At 42.5% G+C, this 14,596-nt stretch overlaps 1 protein-coding gene across 11 annotated transcripts in view; it reads right to left on the reverse strand.

The window, feature by feature from the left end:
- Positions 1–14,596, reverse strand: part of DIP2A (disco interacting protein 2 homolog A) — a 118,245-nt gene that overhangs the window by 44,986 nt on the left and 58,663 nt on the right. For all 11 annotated transcript variants that reach the window (XM_023238583.2, XM_023238582.2, XM_023238578.2 and 8 more), the window contains 3 exons: positions 11,558–11,677; positions 10,034–10,231; positions 2,565–2,656 (listed from right to left, as the gene is read on the reverse strand). In XM_023238583.2, the coding sequence (XP_023094351.1) occupies positions 2,565–2,656; positions 10,034–10,231; positions 11,558–11,677 (410 nt within the window). The remainder of the gene's footprint in view (positions 1–2,564; positions 2,657–10,033; positions 10,232–11,557; positions 11,678–14,596) is intronic.

Here is a 14,596-nt window from a genome sequence, read left to right on the forward strand (position 1 = left end):
GATTTTACTTCCTATCACTGTAGATGAACACTCAGCCCTCTGTGTTCCTGCCTCTTTCTCTTCCCCCATCCTCCAGCTTCCATTTCTTAGAACATCTGATAAACTTAAAAGCTATTTATGGAACAAGATTTTTATAAGCCCCAAATCTTGTAGTGAGTTTGCTTGAAACCATAAATGGTAAGTCAGAAGAGTGGACAGACTGCTGATGTGGGCCCTTGGACACAAAACAATGGCTGCTAACAACTCTCCACTTCATTAAGACAAAACTCAAGCTACACCTATAGTCTCTGCTTGAGGTCTGGAAATCGAGTTTCTAGCAAGTTAATTTGTTGAAAAGGGCAAAGCTCTCCTTCAAAAGTTGATGTAACAGTGGTTGCACCAGAACTATGACCTGTAGCTTTGAGACTAAATGTTTGGTATAAAAACATTTTTAGAGGATTTGTTATAAAGAGTCATGTTTGTTCACTTTTACAAACTCTATTCCTCAAGGGAAGAGAAATTTGCCACCCACATCTCATAATTAGTTCATTCACTGTGATCCTGTCAATCTTTCATAATTAACCTAACTACGTGGACTCTCTCACAAGTCAAGAAGAATATCTGGAAGTCTCTGTCCCTGCAGGAATCTTTTTCAAGAAAAATAAATTAGTGATTCTGGATTCATTTTATTAAAACATTTTTTTAACGTTTATTTATTTTTGAGACAGAGAGAGACAGAGCATGAATGGGGGAGGGGCAGAGAGAGAGGGAGACAGAATCGGAAGCAGGCTCCAGGCTCTGAGCCATCAGCACAGAGCCCGATGCGGGGCTCGAACTCACGGACCGCGAGATTGTGACACGGGCTGAAGTCAGACGCTTAACCGACTGAGCCACCCAGGCGCCCCGATCTGGATTCATTTTAAAGCACACCATAAATCAGTAATTCTTACATGCTTGTTCTAAAGCACAAGCATCGTTATCATACTATTCACATGTTTACAGCCTCGTCCACATCTGCTGATGGTGACAGCTACCACCACCTTTAGTTGCTTTGCTTTCCAGTTTCCACTGGCCAATTTGTTCTAAAATGCTCCACCACGTGTGTTAAATACCTATCGAAAGTATTTTCCAAGTAGCCAAGCAGTCGGGTGAGCTCCTAAGTCTTACCAGATGCTCAGGAGCAAGCCCCAATCCTGGGACCTCCGTCCTCCTGGGCTGCCCTGCTCTGTGGCTCACTCCTGTTCCCCTTGGAAGCTCAGAGGCTCCTTTCTGTACCTGGTCCTGCTGCGGAAGCAGTAAGGAGTATTGCCGAGCTTTGCTGCAGGCCCTTCACTTTGAAGCTAACACCCTCCAGCTCCAGGATGTTGACTGGCGTTACTACAACCATTTACAACTCTCTTCTCTCTGTCCTCCTTCCTGTCTGGAACTCCTACTGGCCAGATGCTGGACCTCCTTGACCAAGTCTCACGTTTGCACTACTTGTCCTTCCCACTTTCCATCTCTTAGTCTTCCCTACTAGCATCTTTTTCTTGATTTATGGAGCAATATGTTCATCTTAGTTCTCCAGGGATAGTAATACTAATTTTTTAAAAATTCCTTTTCTGTTTCTGGCTTTCTGCCAAGTTTCTTTCCTCTTCCTCTCTCTTCCTCCCCTGCCTGGCCACCATCCCCTTTTCTTGTTTTTCTCTTCTTTGCCCTTTGGTTGTTCTGTTTCATTCAGGTTTCCTTCTTCAAATGTCCTTGGCGACTGGTTCTATTTAAAGAGTGGGCACTCAGAGTTGCATGAAACTTACAGTTTCACTACTGGGTGATCTGACCACAGGCAGCCTCTCTCACTAGATTTTCTCACTACTGGGTGTCCTGTCCTCCATCCTGGATGTTCTGGTCTACCTGCACTTCTCACGTCTGGTTCAGTTTGCCTGGAGCAGTGCTGACCAACAGAACTTTCTATGATAATGCAAATGTTCTATCTTCAAGCTATCAAATGTGGTAGCTATTAGCCACATGTGGCTTATGTATGAGCCCTCGAAACATGGCTTGTGTGACTGAGGAACTAAATTTTTTATTTTATTTACTTCTGGTCAATTTAAGTAGCCCCATGTATCTACTGCCAAAAATGTTGGGCAGTGCAGTAAGTACAAGGAACACCACGTCTCTAGCCTCCTTTGTAACCACCTTTGCAGTGAGGCAAGAGGGGGCTGCCTGGTCATATGGAAGAGAGGAAGAGGTAAGTAGGGAACACACAGAATTTCAAAGTTACATCAATGTTCTCTCATAAAACCTAAGCTTTGGGGACCTAATATTTATTAACATTAATATTTTTATTAAAATCAATATATATGAAGTCAAAGAGGAAAGAACTTGAAGAGTCAGTGGTTGGGCAATGAGGAAGAATAAAAAGAACCATCACCTTATGTACATCATCATAAACTTTTTCCATATTTAATATTTTTTCTTTGTTGACTTTAAATCCCTTGCATTAATGCTAGAAATCTAGCCAACTGATGGAATACTGATTTCAATGAGACATATTTTTAGAGTTTCTGTTTTTGCTCACTCCAATAAGTTATATTCTAGTTACTTACTCTGTCTCCAGGTTTAAGTAGTGGTTCATTCTTACTAGTCAGTTTATTAAGTAGAGTATAAGCTAGTTTTAAACTCCGACTCCAAAGTTTGCCTAAAATAAAATAAAAATACTAAGCAATGTAAAATTTAAGAAACTAATTATTAACATTTTAATGTAGCAATCACAATACCCCATAATGTACCATCATTCTATTGTTGGAAATTCAGGTAGTTTCCAACTGATAACTATTTTGCACAATGCTGTAATGAACATCGTAGTTTTCTCTTAAACACAACTTATAGATTTATTTTTCTTAATACACAAATAGAACAGGATTTTATTATAGAAAATTTAGAACATAGAAAAGCTAGCAGAAAAAAGTCAGCGTTATTTCGGTTACATGTACACACACACACACACACACACACACACATATACACATGTGCAATTTTCAAGAAATGGGACAATACTTCATTCTGCTTTTCTCAATCAACATTGCACTGTGAGTGCATTTTCATGTCATTAAATGTCTCTCAACCACATCCCTTATCAGAGTGGCATACAGTTCTTTTAACCTTTATGATTCATGAGGTGGGTCCTACCTCCATCTCTAGGTTCCACTCAAGAGAAGACAGTCTGGGAGGTGTCAGTAACCTGCTCAGAGCCACTGGCTGCTGGAGTGGTGTGTCTGGCCCTCCAGGACCCAGCCCCTAGACCCAGGACCCCTCCCCGCTGGCACACAGCTCAGTACAGAGCCCTAGTGGATGCTCAGCAGAGGACAGCTTCCCCGAGGAAGATGGGAGATGAAACAAAGAGTCAAGGTCTCTGGGGAGGTAGACCAAGGCCGGGGTGACATGGGGTAGGAAGACAAAAAAACCCGAGTCCATCCCCACACCCACAGCAGCCTTGACATTTACCCCATGCGATAATGTACCAAAGAGGTAACACAAGAGTCACAATTTACCTCCCTCAAATTCCTGTGGAGCAGCCAAGCCCTCTGAATAAGTGGTAAAATTTCATTGCAAATAATACTAAACCTAGGCTCAACATTGTGAAGTGAGCAAACTGTGGGACCCAAGAAACAAATGAGAAAAAAAATATTCAATTCAAAGCACTGTTGCCTTTGTCTATATAGAAAGGTCAATTCAAGATGTTGATAACTGTAATACATACAGATTTCCAAACTGAATCCAGCTATATAGAAAAAGAATAATGCATCATGACCAGGTCAGTTTATCTCAAGAATGCAAAAAGTTTCAACAGAAAATCAACATAATTTGTCACATTAACAAAGGTGAAAAAAAGTAAAACAATTTAACAATCACTCAGGATTTTAAATGATTTTTAAAATCCTTCTTAAATTCAAAATGGAAGGAAATTTCCCTAAAGTGATAAAGCCTATCTTTACAAATCCTATAGGAAATATCATAATCGACGGTCAGGTATTGAAAGCTTTCACTGAAGAAGTAGAAATAAGTCAAGGACAAAGGCCTTTTTACTGAAAGTCTTAGCCAATGCAACAAGGTGGAGGGGTGGAGAGAAGGTAAACGGTTGGAAACAAAACTCATTATTTGCAGATGATGTGACTGAGCACATTATGAATCTTTTATAACTGAAGTTAGCAAGGCTGCCAGACACCACAACAGTGTAGAAAGACTATCTCATTTCTGTATACTGGCAATAAATATTAAGTAAAAATTTTTAATGATTGTAATTGCAATACGATTAAAACAAACATGCCACATATCTAAGAATATGTGTTAAAAAATATATTGCAGTCTCACCACAAGAAATTATATAACATTACTGAGATAAAGTGAAGATCTGAATGAATGGAAGGATATGCTATGTCCGTGCGCTGGAAGACTCAATAATGCGAAGGTGTCAATTTACAAACTGTTCAAAGCAATTATAACCAAAATCTCAACAGGTGTGCCTGTGGCACCTGACAAACTGATCCCAAAGCTGGCACTGACACACGGATGAGAACAGCTGACACACTCCTGCAGAAGGAAGCAAGATTCCTCCACGGATGTCAAGACTTACTACAGAGCCACAGTAATTAAGGAAGTGTGGTCCTGGCCTAAGGCTACATATAACCCAGTGGGCTGAAACAAAGAACCCCAACTGACCCACCGCATGTGGACCGGTCCACCTAGGACACAGGTGCGCTAGAGAAGAGTGGCAGTCTGTGGGGACGAGCACAGACGGCTGGCTATCCGTCCTGAAAACCTGACCCGAGACCCAGCCCCACACCACACACAAAACAGCAGAGCTCTCACAAGATACTAGAATAGCTTTATGATCCTGGCGGAGCGAGAGTCCTTGAGAACACAAAGCACTAGGCAGGAATGGAAGGGCCTTCTGCTCACTAAACTCCCATTCGGGAGTAACAGCCAAAGGACAAAGTGGGAGACACTTGTAGCACACGTCACTGACAAGGACGGGTATCCAGAGCACACACAAAATTCCCACAAATAACCCTATATTTAAAAATGTGTAGGGGCACCTGTGTGGCTCATTCGGTGAACCGTCCGACTCTTGATTTTGGCTCAGGTCATGACGTCATGGTTTGTGAGCGCGAGCCCCACATACAGCTTTGTGCTGACAGTGCTGTCTCTCCCTCTCTCCTTGCCCCTGTCCTGCTCATGCTCTCTTTCTCAAGATAAATAAAGACATTTTTTTAATGTGTAAAAGATTCAATAGTACTTAACAAAAGAGAAAATCCAAACGATTAAAAAAAAAAATCCAGGAAAAGATCTGAACCTACTCAGTCTTCAGGAAAATGCAAATTAACACCAAAATGAAATATTACTACCATATTCTCATCAGGTTAGCTATAATAAGCCTGGCTGACAATGATGGGGAACAGGTGGGGCTAATACACTGATCAGGTAAACATAAACTGGGAAAGTCTGGCATTATCTGATAAATGTAAAGATACGCATAGTCTCAGACCCAACACTTCCACTCTGAAGTACATACCCTACAAAAATGCATGCTTATGTACCAGGTGGCACACCCCAGAATGTTCCTAGCAGCACAGTTTGTGACAGCCAAATCTGGATATCACCCAAATGTCTAGCAACATTATAACCGACCGATATGCAGATTCTGATAAATATTCATTCCTTGACAGAGATCAATGTGCTGCAACTATACACAATACTATGGATGAATCTTCATAGCATAATGGAAAAAGATTCTGCTTCCAAGTAGGAGGGAGTACTGGTGGCAGACCAGGGCTCCCACCTGAAAGAATTTAAAAACTGGATAAAATGCAGAAACCATCTGTTGGAGGCAGCAAAGTCAACCAAAGGAGTTAAGACTCCAGAGAGAAAACCCCTGGGGAGGTGAGCTGACTGTGCACAGCTGTTTCTTATCAAAGCTGGGTGTTTAGGGTTCTGGCACCCACAGGAGATGGAGTATCTCATGCCTCATGCCTGTGGATCACTGCCTCTGAGGCACGGAGAAAACAGCAGAGCTGCTGGCAGAGGCTGGGGGCCGTGAGAGCACAGCCGGCCTCCCCCTAGAAGATCTACTGAGTCCTAGGACTGTGAACGACAGGAGGCTGAAAATCCATGCTGAAAACCTCTGAGAAGCAATGTGGGATTCTTAGTAGTACACGAGATAGAAGCCAGGGTTGGGGGACCCGGGGGAAAAGCACACAGGTGCTCAGACTTGACTGCAGTGACCAGCCACCACGGTACCTGCCAAGAGAGGAAGGAACTTCTCTCAAGGAAGGCCACATCACCTGGAGCCTCACCAATTTTTTACACACAGTGTCTATCATTCAATCAAAAAGGTATTATGCATCCCAAAAGACAAGTTCCCCAGACTAAAACCAAGAGAAAGTACAGACAAGAGCAGCAGGCCTGGAGGTGACAGGACCCTGGAGCTTGCCGACAGAGTCATGGTAAGGAATGTATGGATTCTAGGAAATAAAGGAAAAGATAAAGACAATGCATGGAATGATGAAGAATTTTCCTAGAAAATTATAATAGGAATTAGAACACAGAAGTGAAAATTTTAAACTAAAAAGACAATATCTAAATTAAGAACTCATCAGGAATTTCACCATACAATAGAAATTTCAGAAACCAGAATTAGAGATTTTGAATTAAGGAAAATAAATCTCCAAATTGAAGTACAGATGACCCTTGAACAACACAGGTCAACTTACACGTGGGTTTTTTTGATAGAGTACAATACTGTGAATGTATTTTTTTCCCTTATGATTTTCCTTTTTTTTTTTTTTAATTTTTTTAAATGTCTATTTATGTTGAGAGGGAGACAGAGACAGAGACAGTGCTATCAGGGGAGAGGCAGAGAGAGAAGGAAAGAGAGAAAGAATCCCAAGCAGGCTCCACACTGCCAGCGTAGAGCCCGATGTGGGGCTCAAACTCACATACTAAGAGATCATGACCTGAGCCAAAATCAAGAGTCGGATACTTAACCAACTGAGGCACCCAGGTGCCCCATGTTCCTTATGATTTTCTTAATAACATTTTCTTTTCTCTAACTTACTTCATTGTAAGAATACAGTACATGAAACATATAAAAAAATATGTGTTAATCGACTACCAATGTTATCGGTAAACCTTCTGGTCAACAGTAGACTAATAGTTAAGTAGTTAAGTTTTCAGAGAGTCAAAACTTATACTTGGGTTTTCAATTGTGCAGGAGCTCAGTGCCCTTAACCCCTGCATTGTTCAAGAGTCAACTAAATATATAGAAAAGAATACAAAATATAAAAAAGAAAATGAAAGCTACACAGGATTCAAAAAAGGTATACATGTAATCAAAGTCCGAGAAGGAGAGGAGAGAGAGACCGGAAAAATGAATTCAACAGGAGGAGGTGGTCAACAGCCACACCCCTCACAGCAGGCAATGAGCTCCTTCCTTAAAGAATTATAGACCAATCTCTAATGAACACAGATGCAAAGATCCCAAACAACATATTGGTTAAATCAAATCCAGACATTTGTTAAGAAGATATCATAGCCAAGTGGGATTTATTCTAGGAATGCAAGGGCTGCTTAACATTTGAAAATTAATGTAATTAATGTAACTCATCAAATTAAGTGGAGAGGAGAGAGAAACCATATGATCATCTTGACAGAGCAGAAAAAGTGTTTGATAAAGTTCAATGCCATCCATTATATAAAAAAAACAAAACCTTTTACTAAACTAGGAATTGAAGGGAACTTACTTAATCTGACAAAGAATTTCGACCACAAAACAAGTAAAAAAACTACAGCAAACATCATACTTCATGACCCAAAGCTTTCCACCGAAGATGGAGAAGGAGGCAAGAATGCCCACTATCCAACATCATACTGGCAGTTCTGGCGTGTGCAGTGAGGAGAGAAAGAGATAAAAGGTGTAAGTACTGGAAAGGTCCAAATAACACTGTCTTTGGCCATAGATGACATGATTTTGTACACAGGATATCCAAAAGATATATGGACAAATTACTAACAAACAAAAAAGAATGTTAATTTATAAGGTCACTAGATACAAAATCACCACCTGAGGAAATCCATTGCACTTCTATATACAAGCAACAGTTTCTAACCATTCCATTCCATTCCACCAGGAATAAATCTAATGAAAGATGCTCAAGAGCGCTGGACTCGAAAGTATAAAACTTTACTGAGAGAAATTAAAGAAGGCCTTGAAATAGGGGAGATACTCCACAGTCATGAACTGGAAGGTTCCGCAATTGTAATAACATCGGTTCTCTTCAACTTGAACTACAGAATCGATGCAGTGCCAATCAATATCCCAGCAGGAATTTTTCTGGAAATTGACAAACTGATTCTAAAGATGGCTTAGAAATACAACGGGCCGAGAATAGTCAGGAAAACCTTAAGAAACAATCACAGAGCCAAAGGACGTCGATACCAGACACGAGGACTCACACAGCTACAGCCGTTCAGGGAGCAGGAACAGAAAACAGCCTGTGCAAACGAACAGCATGGAGAGCAGCAGCACGCCCACACATGTGTTTCCACCCGGTACACGACAAGGCAGCCCTGCGGGGCCCTGGGCGAAGCACTGCCTCTTCAGTGAATGGCAGTAGGTCAACCAGACCTTCATCGGGGAAGAAAACGACTCCAATGTCACACCACACACCAACTAAATTGTACGTGAATCACGACACCTAAATACGAAGAGTAAAACAAGTTTTTAGAAGAAAAGGTAGGAGAATATCTTTGTGACCTTAGGTGTGGCAAACAGGACGAGGGGAAAAAAATAGATAGATTAATTACATTAGGACTTCTCATTTATCTAAAGCCACCAATAAAAGTGTTAGAAGACAGTCCAAAGAGTGGAAGAAGACATCTGCAAAACAAATCTGACAAAAGACATGTATTTGAAACATACAAAGAAGAAAATGTTAGCAACCAAATAGAAAAATGAGCCAAAGATTTGGATAGTACATAAAAGAGAATATTCACATAGCCAATAAACATACAGAAAGCATCATTAGCCATCAGAGAAATGCAAATAAGTTAGCAATACAACTTGACAGGACAACACACCTCCAGGCAAGGCTAAAATGAAATACATAGACAATATCAAGTTGACAAGGATGGGGAGCAACTGAAAGTCCGCACAAACTGCCGGCTGGAGTGAAGGTCAATGCGGCCACGTTGGAAACCAGGTGACTGCGTGTCCTAAAGCTGCACAAGGCTCCTCGTATGTGTACACATTCCCAGCACAAATGCCTGCACGTTTCACCAACCAGACGCACCTAAGAATGTTCATAACAGCACTATACACAATAGCCCCAGTGGAAACAGTGCGGGTGTCCCTCAACCGTGGAGTACGGGCACAGTGGTGGCATGTTCATACACTAAAATAACATCCATCAATGAGAAGAGCTACAGCTTCACACCACATCAGGGCTGAGTCTCGCGTAATTCCACTGACATAAAACTGAGACACAAGCGAGGCAACGGTCACAGGCATGTGACAGTTCCCCGCCAGTGTGAGGATGCATGTGCTGGAAGGGACACGGGGGCTGGGGACCTGGAAATGCTCAGGAGCTGAGTGCTGGTTACAGGAGCATATCACTCCGTGAAAATGCACCATGTCAGATGCTTATGATTTGTGTTACATAAAAACATAATACAGAACCAAAAGATGCCAAACACAAAAATACATACTGTATGATTCCATTTATACAAAGTTCAAAATTAGACAAAACTAAATTCCATTGTTCAGAGATGCATATATAGATGTGAACCTCAACACCAGAGCAGTGGCTGGTCACCATCGGTCAGTGAGTAGTCCCCTCTCCTGGGAAGAAGGGGCAGTGGTCCAGGAGGGGCACCTGGAGTGACAGTTTTGACAGTGGTGTTGGTTTCTCAGGAATTGCTCTATCGTGTTCATGAAGCTGTATGTCTGTGCTGTATGACATGACACATGTAACATTTTTACAGCTAAGCCAGAGCCCAACTGCTTTCTGTTGACACTTGCCATAGGTAAGGGTGTAGATGGCCTTCCCAGCTGTGTCCAAGGCAGTCAGACAGGGGGCTTTGGGCTGTGTCGTGCCCCAGCGCTGCAAGGCAGCCAGCAGGGACGGTGGCCAGGTGGTCCCCACGGCCAGGGGCTCCCCTTTCAGCACTGCCGTCTGGCTTCCCTCAGGCTTTGGCTGATTTGGATCTGGTTGCTGCACTATAAGCAAAATCGAAATTTAATAATTAGCACTTCATAGAACCATCCACACATTCTGTTTTTAAGCATTCTCTCAAAAAAAAAAAAAAAAAACACCAGTTGTAACAAGATTTCAATAATTTGTCCAGATTTCCTTATCATTATAATAGTCACAGGCCAACCGACCAAAGGACAGATGGAGATTCATCCTGGACAATGATGGCCACTGGTGACTGTAACCCCCCAGGACAATCCCAGAATGGCAGCAGTGACGTTGAGGCTTTCACGGGGTTGTGGCCAACCCTGACGACATCTGAGAAGCGGCGCAGGTCCCACTTATAAAGGACAAAAGCGAGCAGAGTCGCGTTTCAGTCTGCGCATGCAAACCACCCATCACCAGGTTGAAAGAGAAAATAAAGTAAAATCTCTTATGTTTCCAGTGGCTGTGTAGCCAACATTCGTCCACATGTAAGAAAGACTGCTCGGAACAGCATTTATACCACTGCGCTTTGCATCTGAAAGGTGTTATCTGATGACAAAGGGGAAAGCGATGCCCTAAAAGTTGTGTCTGACCCTCAGTGAGGAGACACCTGGTGGCGGCTGGCAGGGCAGACATTGCACAGCAGAGGCAAGGGGCAGAGGGGCGAGCTGGCCGTGCGCCCCGTGGCTCTTGACACATGAGCACACTTGCACCTTATACTAGGCTTTATTTCTGTCCCTTTTCTATAGGTTTATACTCCTTCCTATTTCTTGGTCATTTCCTTTTACAAATAAATCTATATTCTTTCTTCCTAAATGTATATCTCATTCATAAATGAGAGACTAAATTTCTGAAAACGGGCCAAAACTATGCCAAAAATACACTTTTAAATCATGGGAAGACAAGTATTTCAGAATTAAAGTTTAAACAAAAAATGAAATAATGGGGGCACCCAGCTGGGTCAGTCAGTAGAGCGTGAAACTCTCAATCTCAGGGTTGAGTTCAAGCCCCATGTTGGGCATGGAGTCTACTTAAAAAAAAAAAAAAATTCAAATAACGTAAATAAAATGAAACCTTAGGAGTATTCTTGTAACCAAATACTAAGCACTGGATCAGAGGCATAGAAAAATCTTAAGTCCCTTAACTATGAGCAATGTGTTTTTTTCCCTGTTCAAATAAAGCCAGCAGTCACATGTGCTGCTGAATTCACCATGACACACGCTGACCACAGGGGCTGGAAACAGAGGGAGGGTCATTTCGTTGTGTTGTAATGTCACAGTGTGACCTTGCATAACGTACATTTGCCCACAACCCTGGACATGACAGCCACCCCGTTCAGACACGAGAGTCAGCCCAAGATCTCTCACCTTCCAACAGCTCCTCAAAATCATCCACAAAGAACTCCTTCAGCGGAGGGCGCTTTGGCCTCTTCAGGGTATTGAGAAGCTGCTGGATTTTGGAGGACACTCTGCTGTTCACAGGGACACCTGCCAGGGGAAGAGGAGCAATGAGGCCAGAGGTCGCCATCCCTCCAGAGATAGGATGTGGAGACGGGGTCTAGTGACCAACTGCATGAACACATTGGAATTCATAAATCCAACCAAGCACTGGCCCCACCACGCAGCCACTTTGCAATTCATTAATTCATTCAACAAATATTTACTGAAGGCCTTCTGGGAGCTAGAACTTTTTTTAAGCTAGTGATTTTCAAAGTGGTCCAGGGACCCTTTCAGGGGTTCATGAGGCTACTGCCCTTCCCTCCCTCCTCACAGCACACAGCAAGTCTTCCAGAAGCCCCACATCATGTGAGCCACAGCCAACTGAATGGGGACAAGGCGCAGGGCCCAGGTGCCTCCATCATGCTGGCTGCGAGGGAGACTGGCTGCACTGGAGAACAGGCCCGTTCTTCTCACCAAATCTCCATTTTAGAAATTCTTCCATAAATATGTGGTATTTATATGAAGATGTGATGAGTTTCCTAATGCTATTTTTGAATGGATTCATAAATATTTTTTAAATCTTTAGTTTTAACTTCTAATATGATAAATATCAGGAGATTTAAGCCACCCAAACTAAGAGTTCTTTGGTGTTCCTTAGTAATTATTAAGAAATGTTGTTCTGGGAGATGTAAAGCAGCAAAATGACAGATAAGAGTCTGTCCTCAGACAGCTCACCACCTGCTGGGTGAAAACAAGCAGAAATATATACACATGTAAGTGAACAAGAACAGTGGGCAGGTTGATAAGTGCTCTAAGGTTAACACAGCAGGTGATGGCCAAGGGCACCGGTCAACAGCACTGCCTGGGAGGACAGGTAAGCAGGGCCCCAAGCCTCAGACACACCCCGCTGTCCAAGGGCAAGCGCAGCAGCTGATCCTTCTACAGTAACATCCTTCTACAGTATCCCCGTCCTCCAACCTGAAGCCAGCCAAGTTCTAGAACCAAGAACCGTACTCAGTCATTGCCTGTCTATTCTCCTTTGATCTGGAACATTTCTTAGTCCTTTAAGACATTCACATTTTGAAAGAATCCAGTTCTTTTGTTTTATTGAGTAGAACATTCCTCATTTTGAGTTTGCTTGAGGTTTTCTCATGATTCAATCCAGGTGCTGCATTCCTGGCTGAAATACTACCCAAATATCATGTCCAGATTATCCTCACAGGGACAGATTTTCATCACCCAAAACGCTGTCTGGGTTCTACACTGATTGTCACTATTTTTTCTTCTGCAACTAATATGCAATGTGTGAGTAGGCACTTGAAGACCATACAAATATCCTAATCCTCATAGAATTTTCTCCCTGCATTTAACAGACATTGGATCATTCTTGCCAGAAGCAGGTTTTTACGGCAATGGTTGCAAAATTATTTTCCAACTTTAGCACCTCATTTAACTTTACCCATCAACACTCAGCATTCTGTCTGTTATCTATCTATCTATCTATCTATCTATCTATCTATCTATCTATCTATCGTCAGGAGTGACTCACGCACTGCTCAAATGCTCTAAAGCATATGGTTCTTAACTATTTTGATGTACAAATTGTCCCAGACTTGGCCAGTGAGATCCTATGTGAGTTGACCTGTGACATGCCCCCATCATTTTTTAGTTTTTTTAAATGTTCATTTATTTTTGAGAGAGAGAGACAGACAGACAGAGTGTGAGCGGGGGAGGGCCAGAGAGAGGGAGACACAGAGTTGGAAGTAAGCTCCAGGCTCTGAGCTGTCAGCACACAGCCTGACGTGGGGCTCTAACCATGAACCGTGAGAACATGACCTGAGCCGAAGCCGGACACCCAACCGACTGAGCCACCCCTGCCCCCATCATTTTTTAAAGCACTGCCTTACACCCTGTCATAAGATGCCTCAGAGTCATCTTATGCTACCATGCTCCAGCCCTGAATTAGCTCTTTCTCTCAGAAGCCCTCATTCTCCTGTGTGGGAAAGATGTTGAAGATCAAGATCTGGCCGCTAGGTGTGCTCATTGCCACCACAGCGTCTGTGCCACTTTTGGAATACAGAGCTAAAAAAGTACACTATGCATTCATAGTGTGTATTCATGGACACACGCGTGTATTCATGGACACTCGATGGCAATGTGCATGTGCACACAGAAAGCATAAATAGACACATATTTGAATCTCAGGAACAATGAATCCACACCAGTACTTCCAATCCCAATCCACCCCACAGGTTCTTCTTGCCTTTCCCACTCATATTTGGACTTTCTTTCTTCCACAGTAGGAATCCTGGCTCCCAATAATATCAACACTTTTGCTCAATATTATCATGTATATAAAATAATTTCTAAGTTGCATAACCTATACTGCTACAAAAACAAACAAGCAAGAGTTCAAGATTTCAAGGCACCTGGGGGCTCAGTCTGTTGTGTCCGACTCTTGATTTTGGCTCAGGTTGTGATCTCACGGTTCGTGGGTTTGAGCCCCACATCAGGCTCTGTGCTGACAATATGGAGCCTGCTTGGGATTCTCTCTTTCCCTTTCTTTCTCTGCCCTCCTGTCTCTCCCCCCCCCACACCTCAAAACTAAATAAATAAACTTAAAAAATTAAAACAAAAAACAAGATTTCTTTGCTGTTCACACCTAACTTTGTCCAAGACTGTGGGCGTATGGTCCGGTACTGTGTCACAGCTTACCTATTCTGCCTCTCTCTCTGTCACCCCCTTAAATGTGGCTATGATACTTCACAGGAATATGACTGGGTTTATTTCTACTTGCTTTCAGTTTAAGGGGTTTTCCCCTCTTCCTATACTTCAAGTTTATGGTTTGAATTTTTTATTACACTAACAAACTACTAAAAGTCAAAACTATATTAAGACAAACTCAAAACAATGTCACTGAACTTTCACTCACCCGCCCATCCCACCTCTGGGGGCGACCAGCTTCAT

The sequence above is a fragment of the Felis catus genome, chromosome C2, assembly GCF_018350175.1.
Source record: "Felis catus isolate Fca126 chromosome C2, F.catus_Fca126_mat1.0, whole genome shotgun sequence".
Taxonomy (NCBI): domain Eukaryota; kingdom Metazoa; phylum Chordata; class Mammalia; order Carnivora; family Felidae; genus Felis; species Felis catus.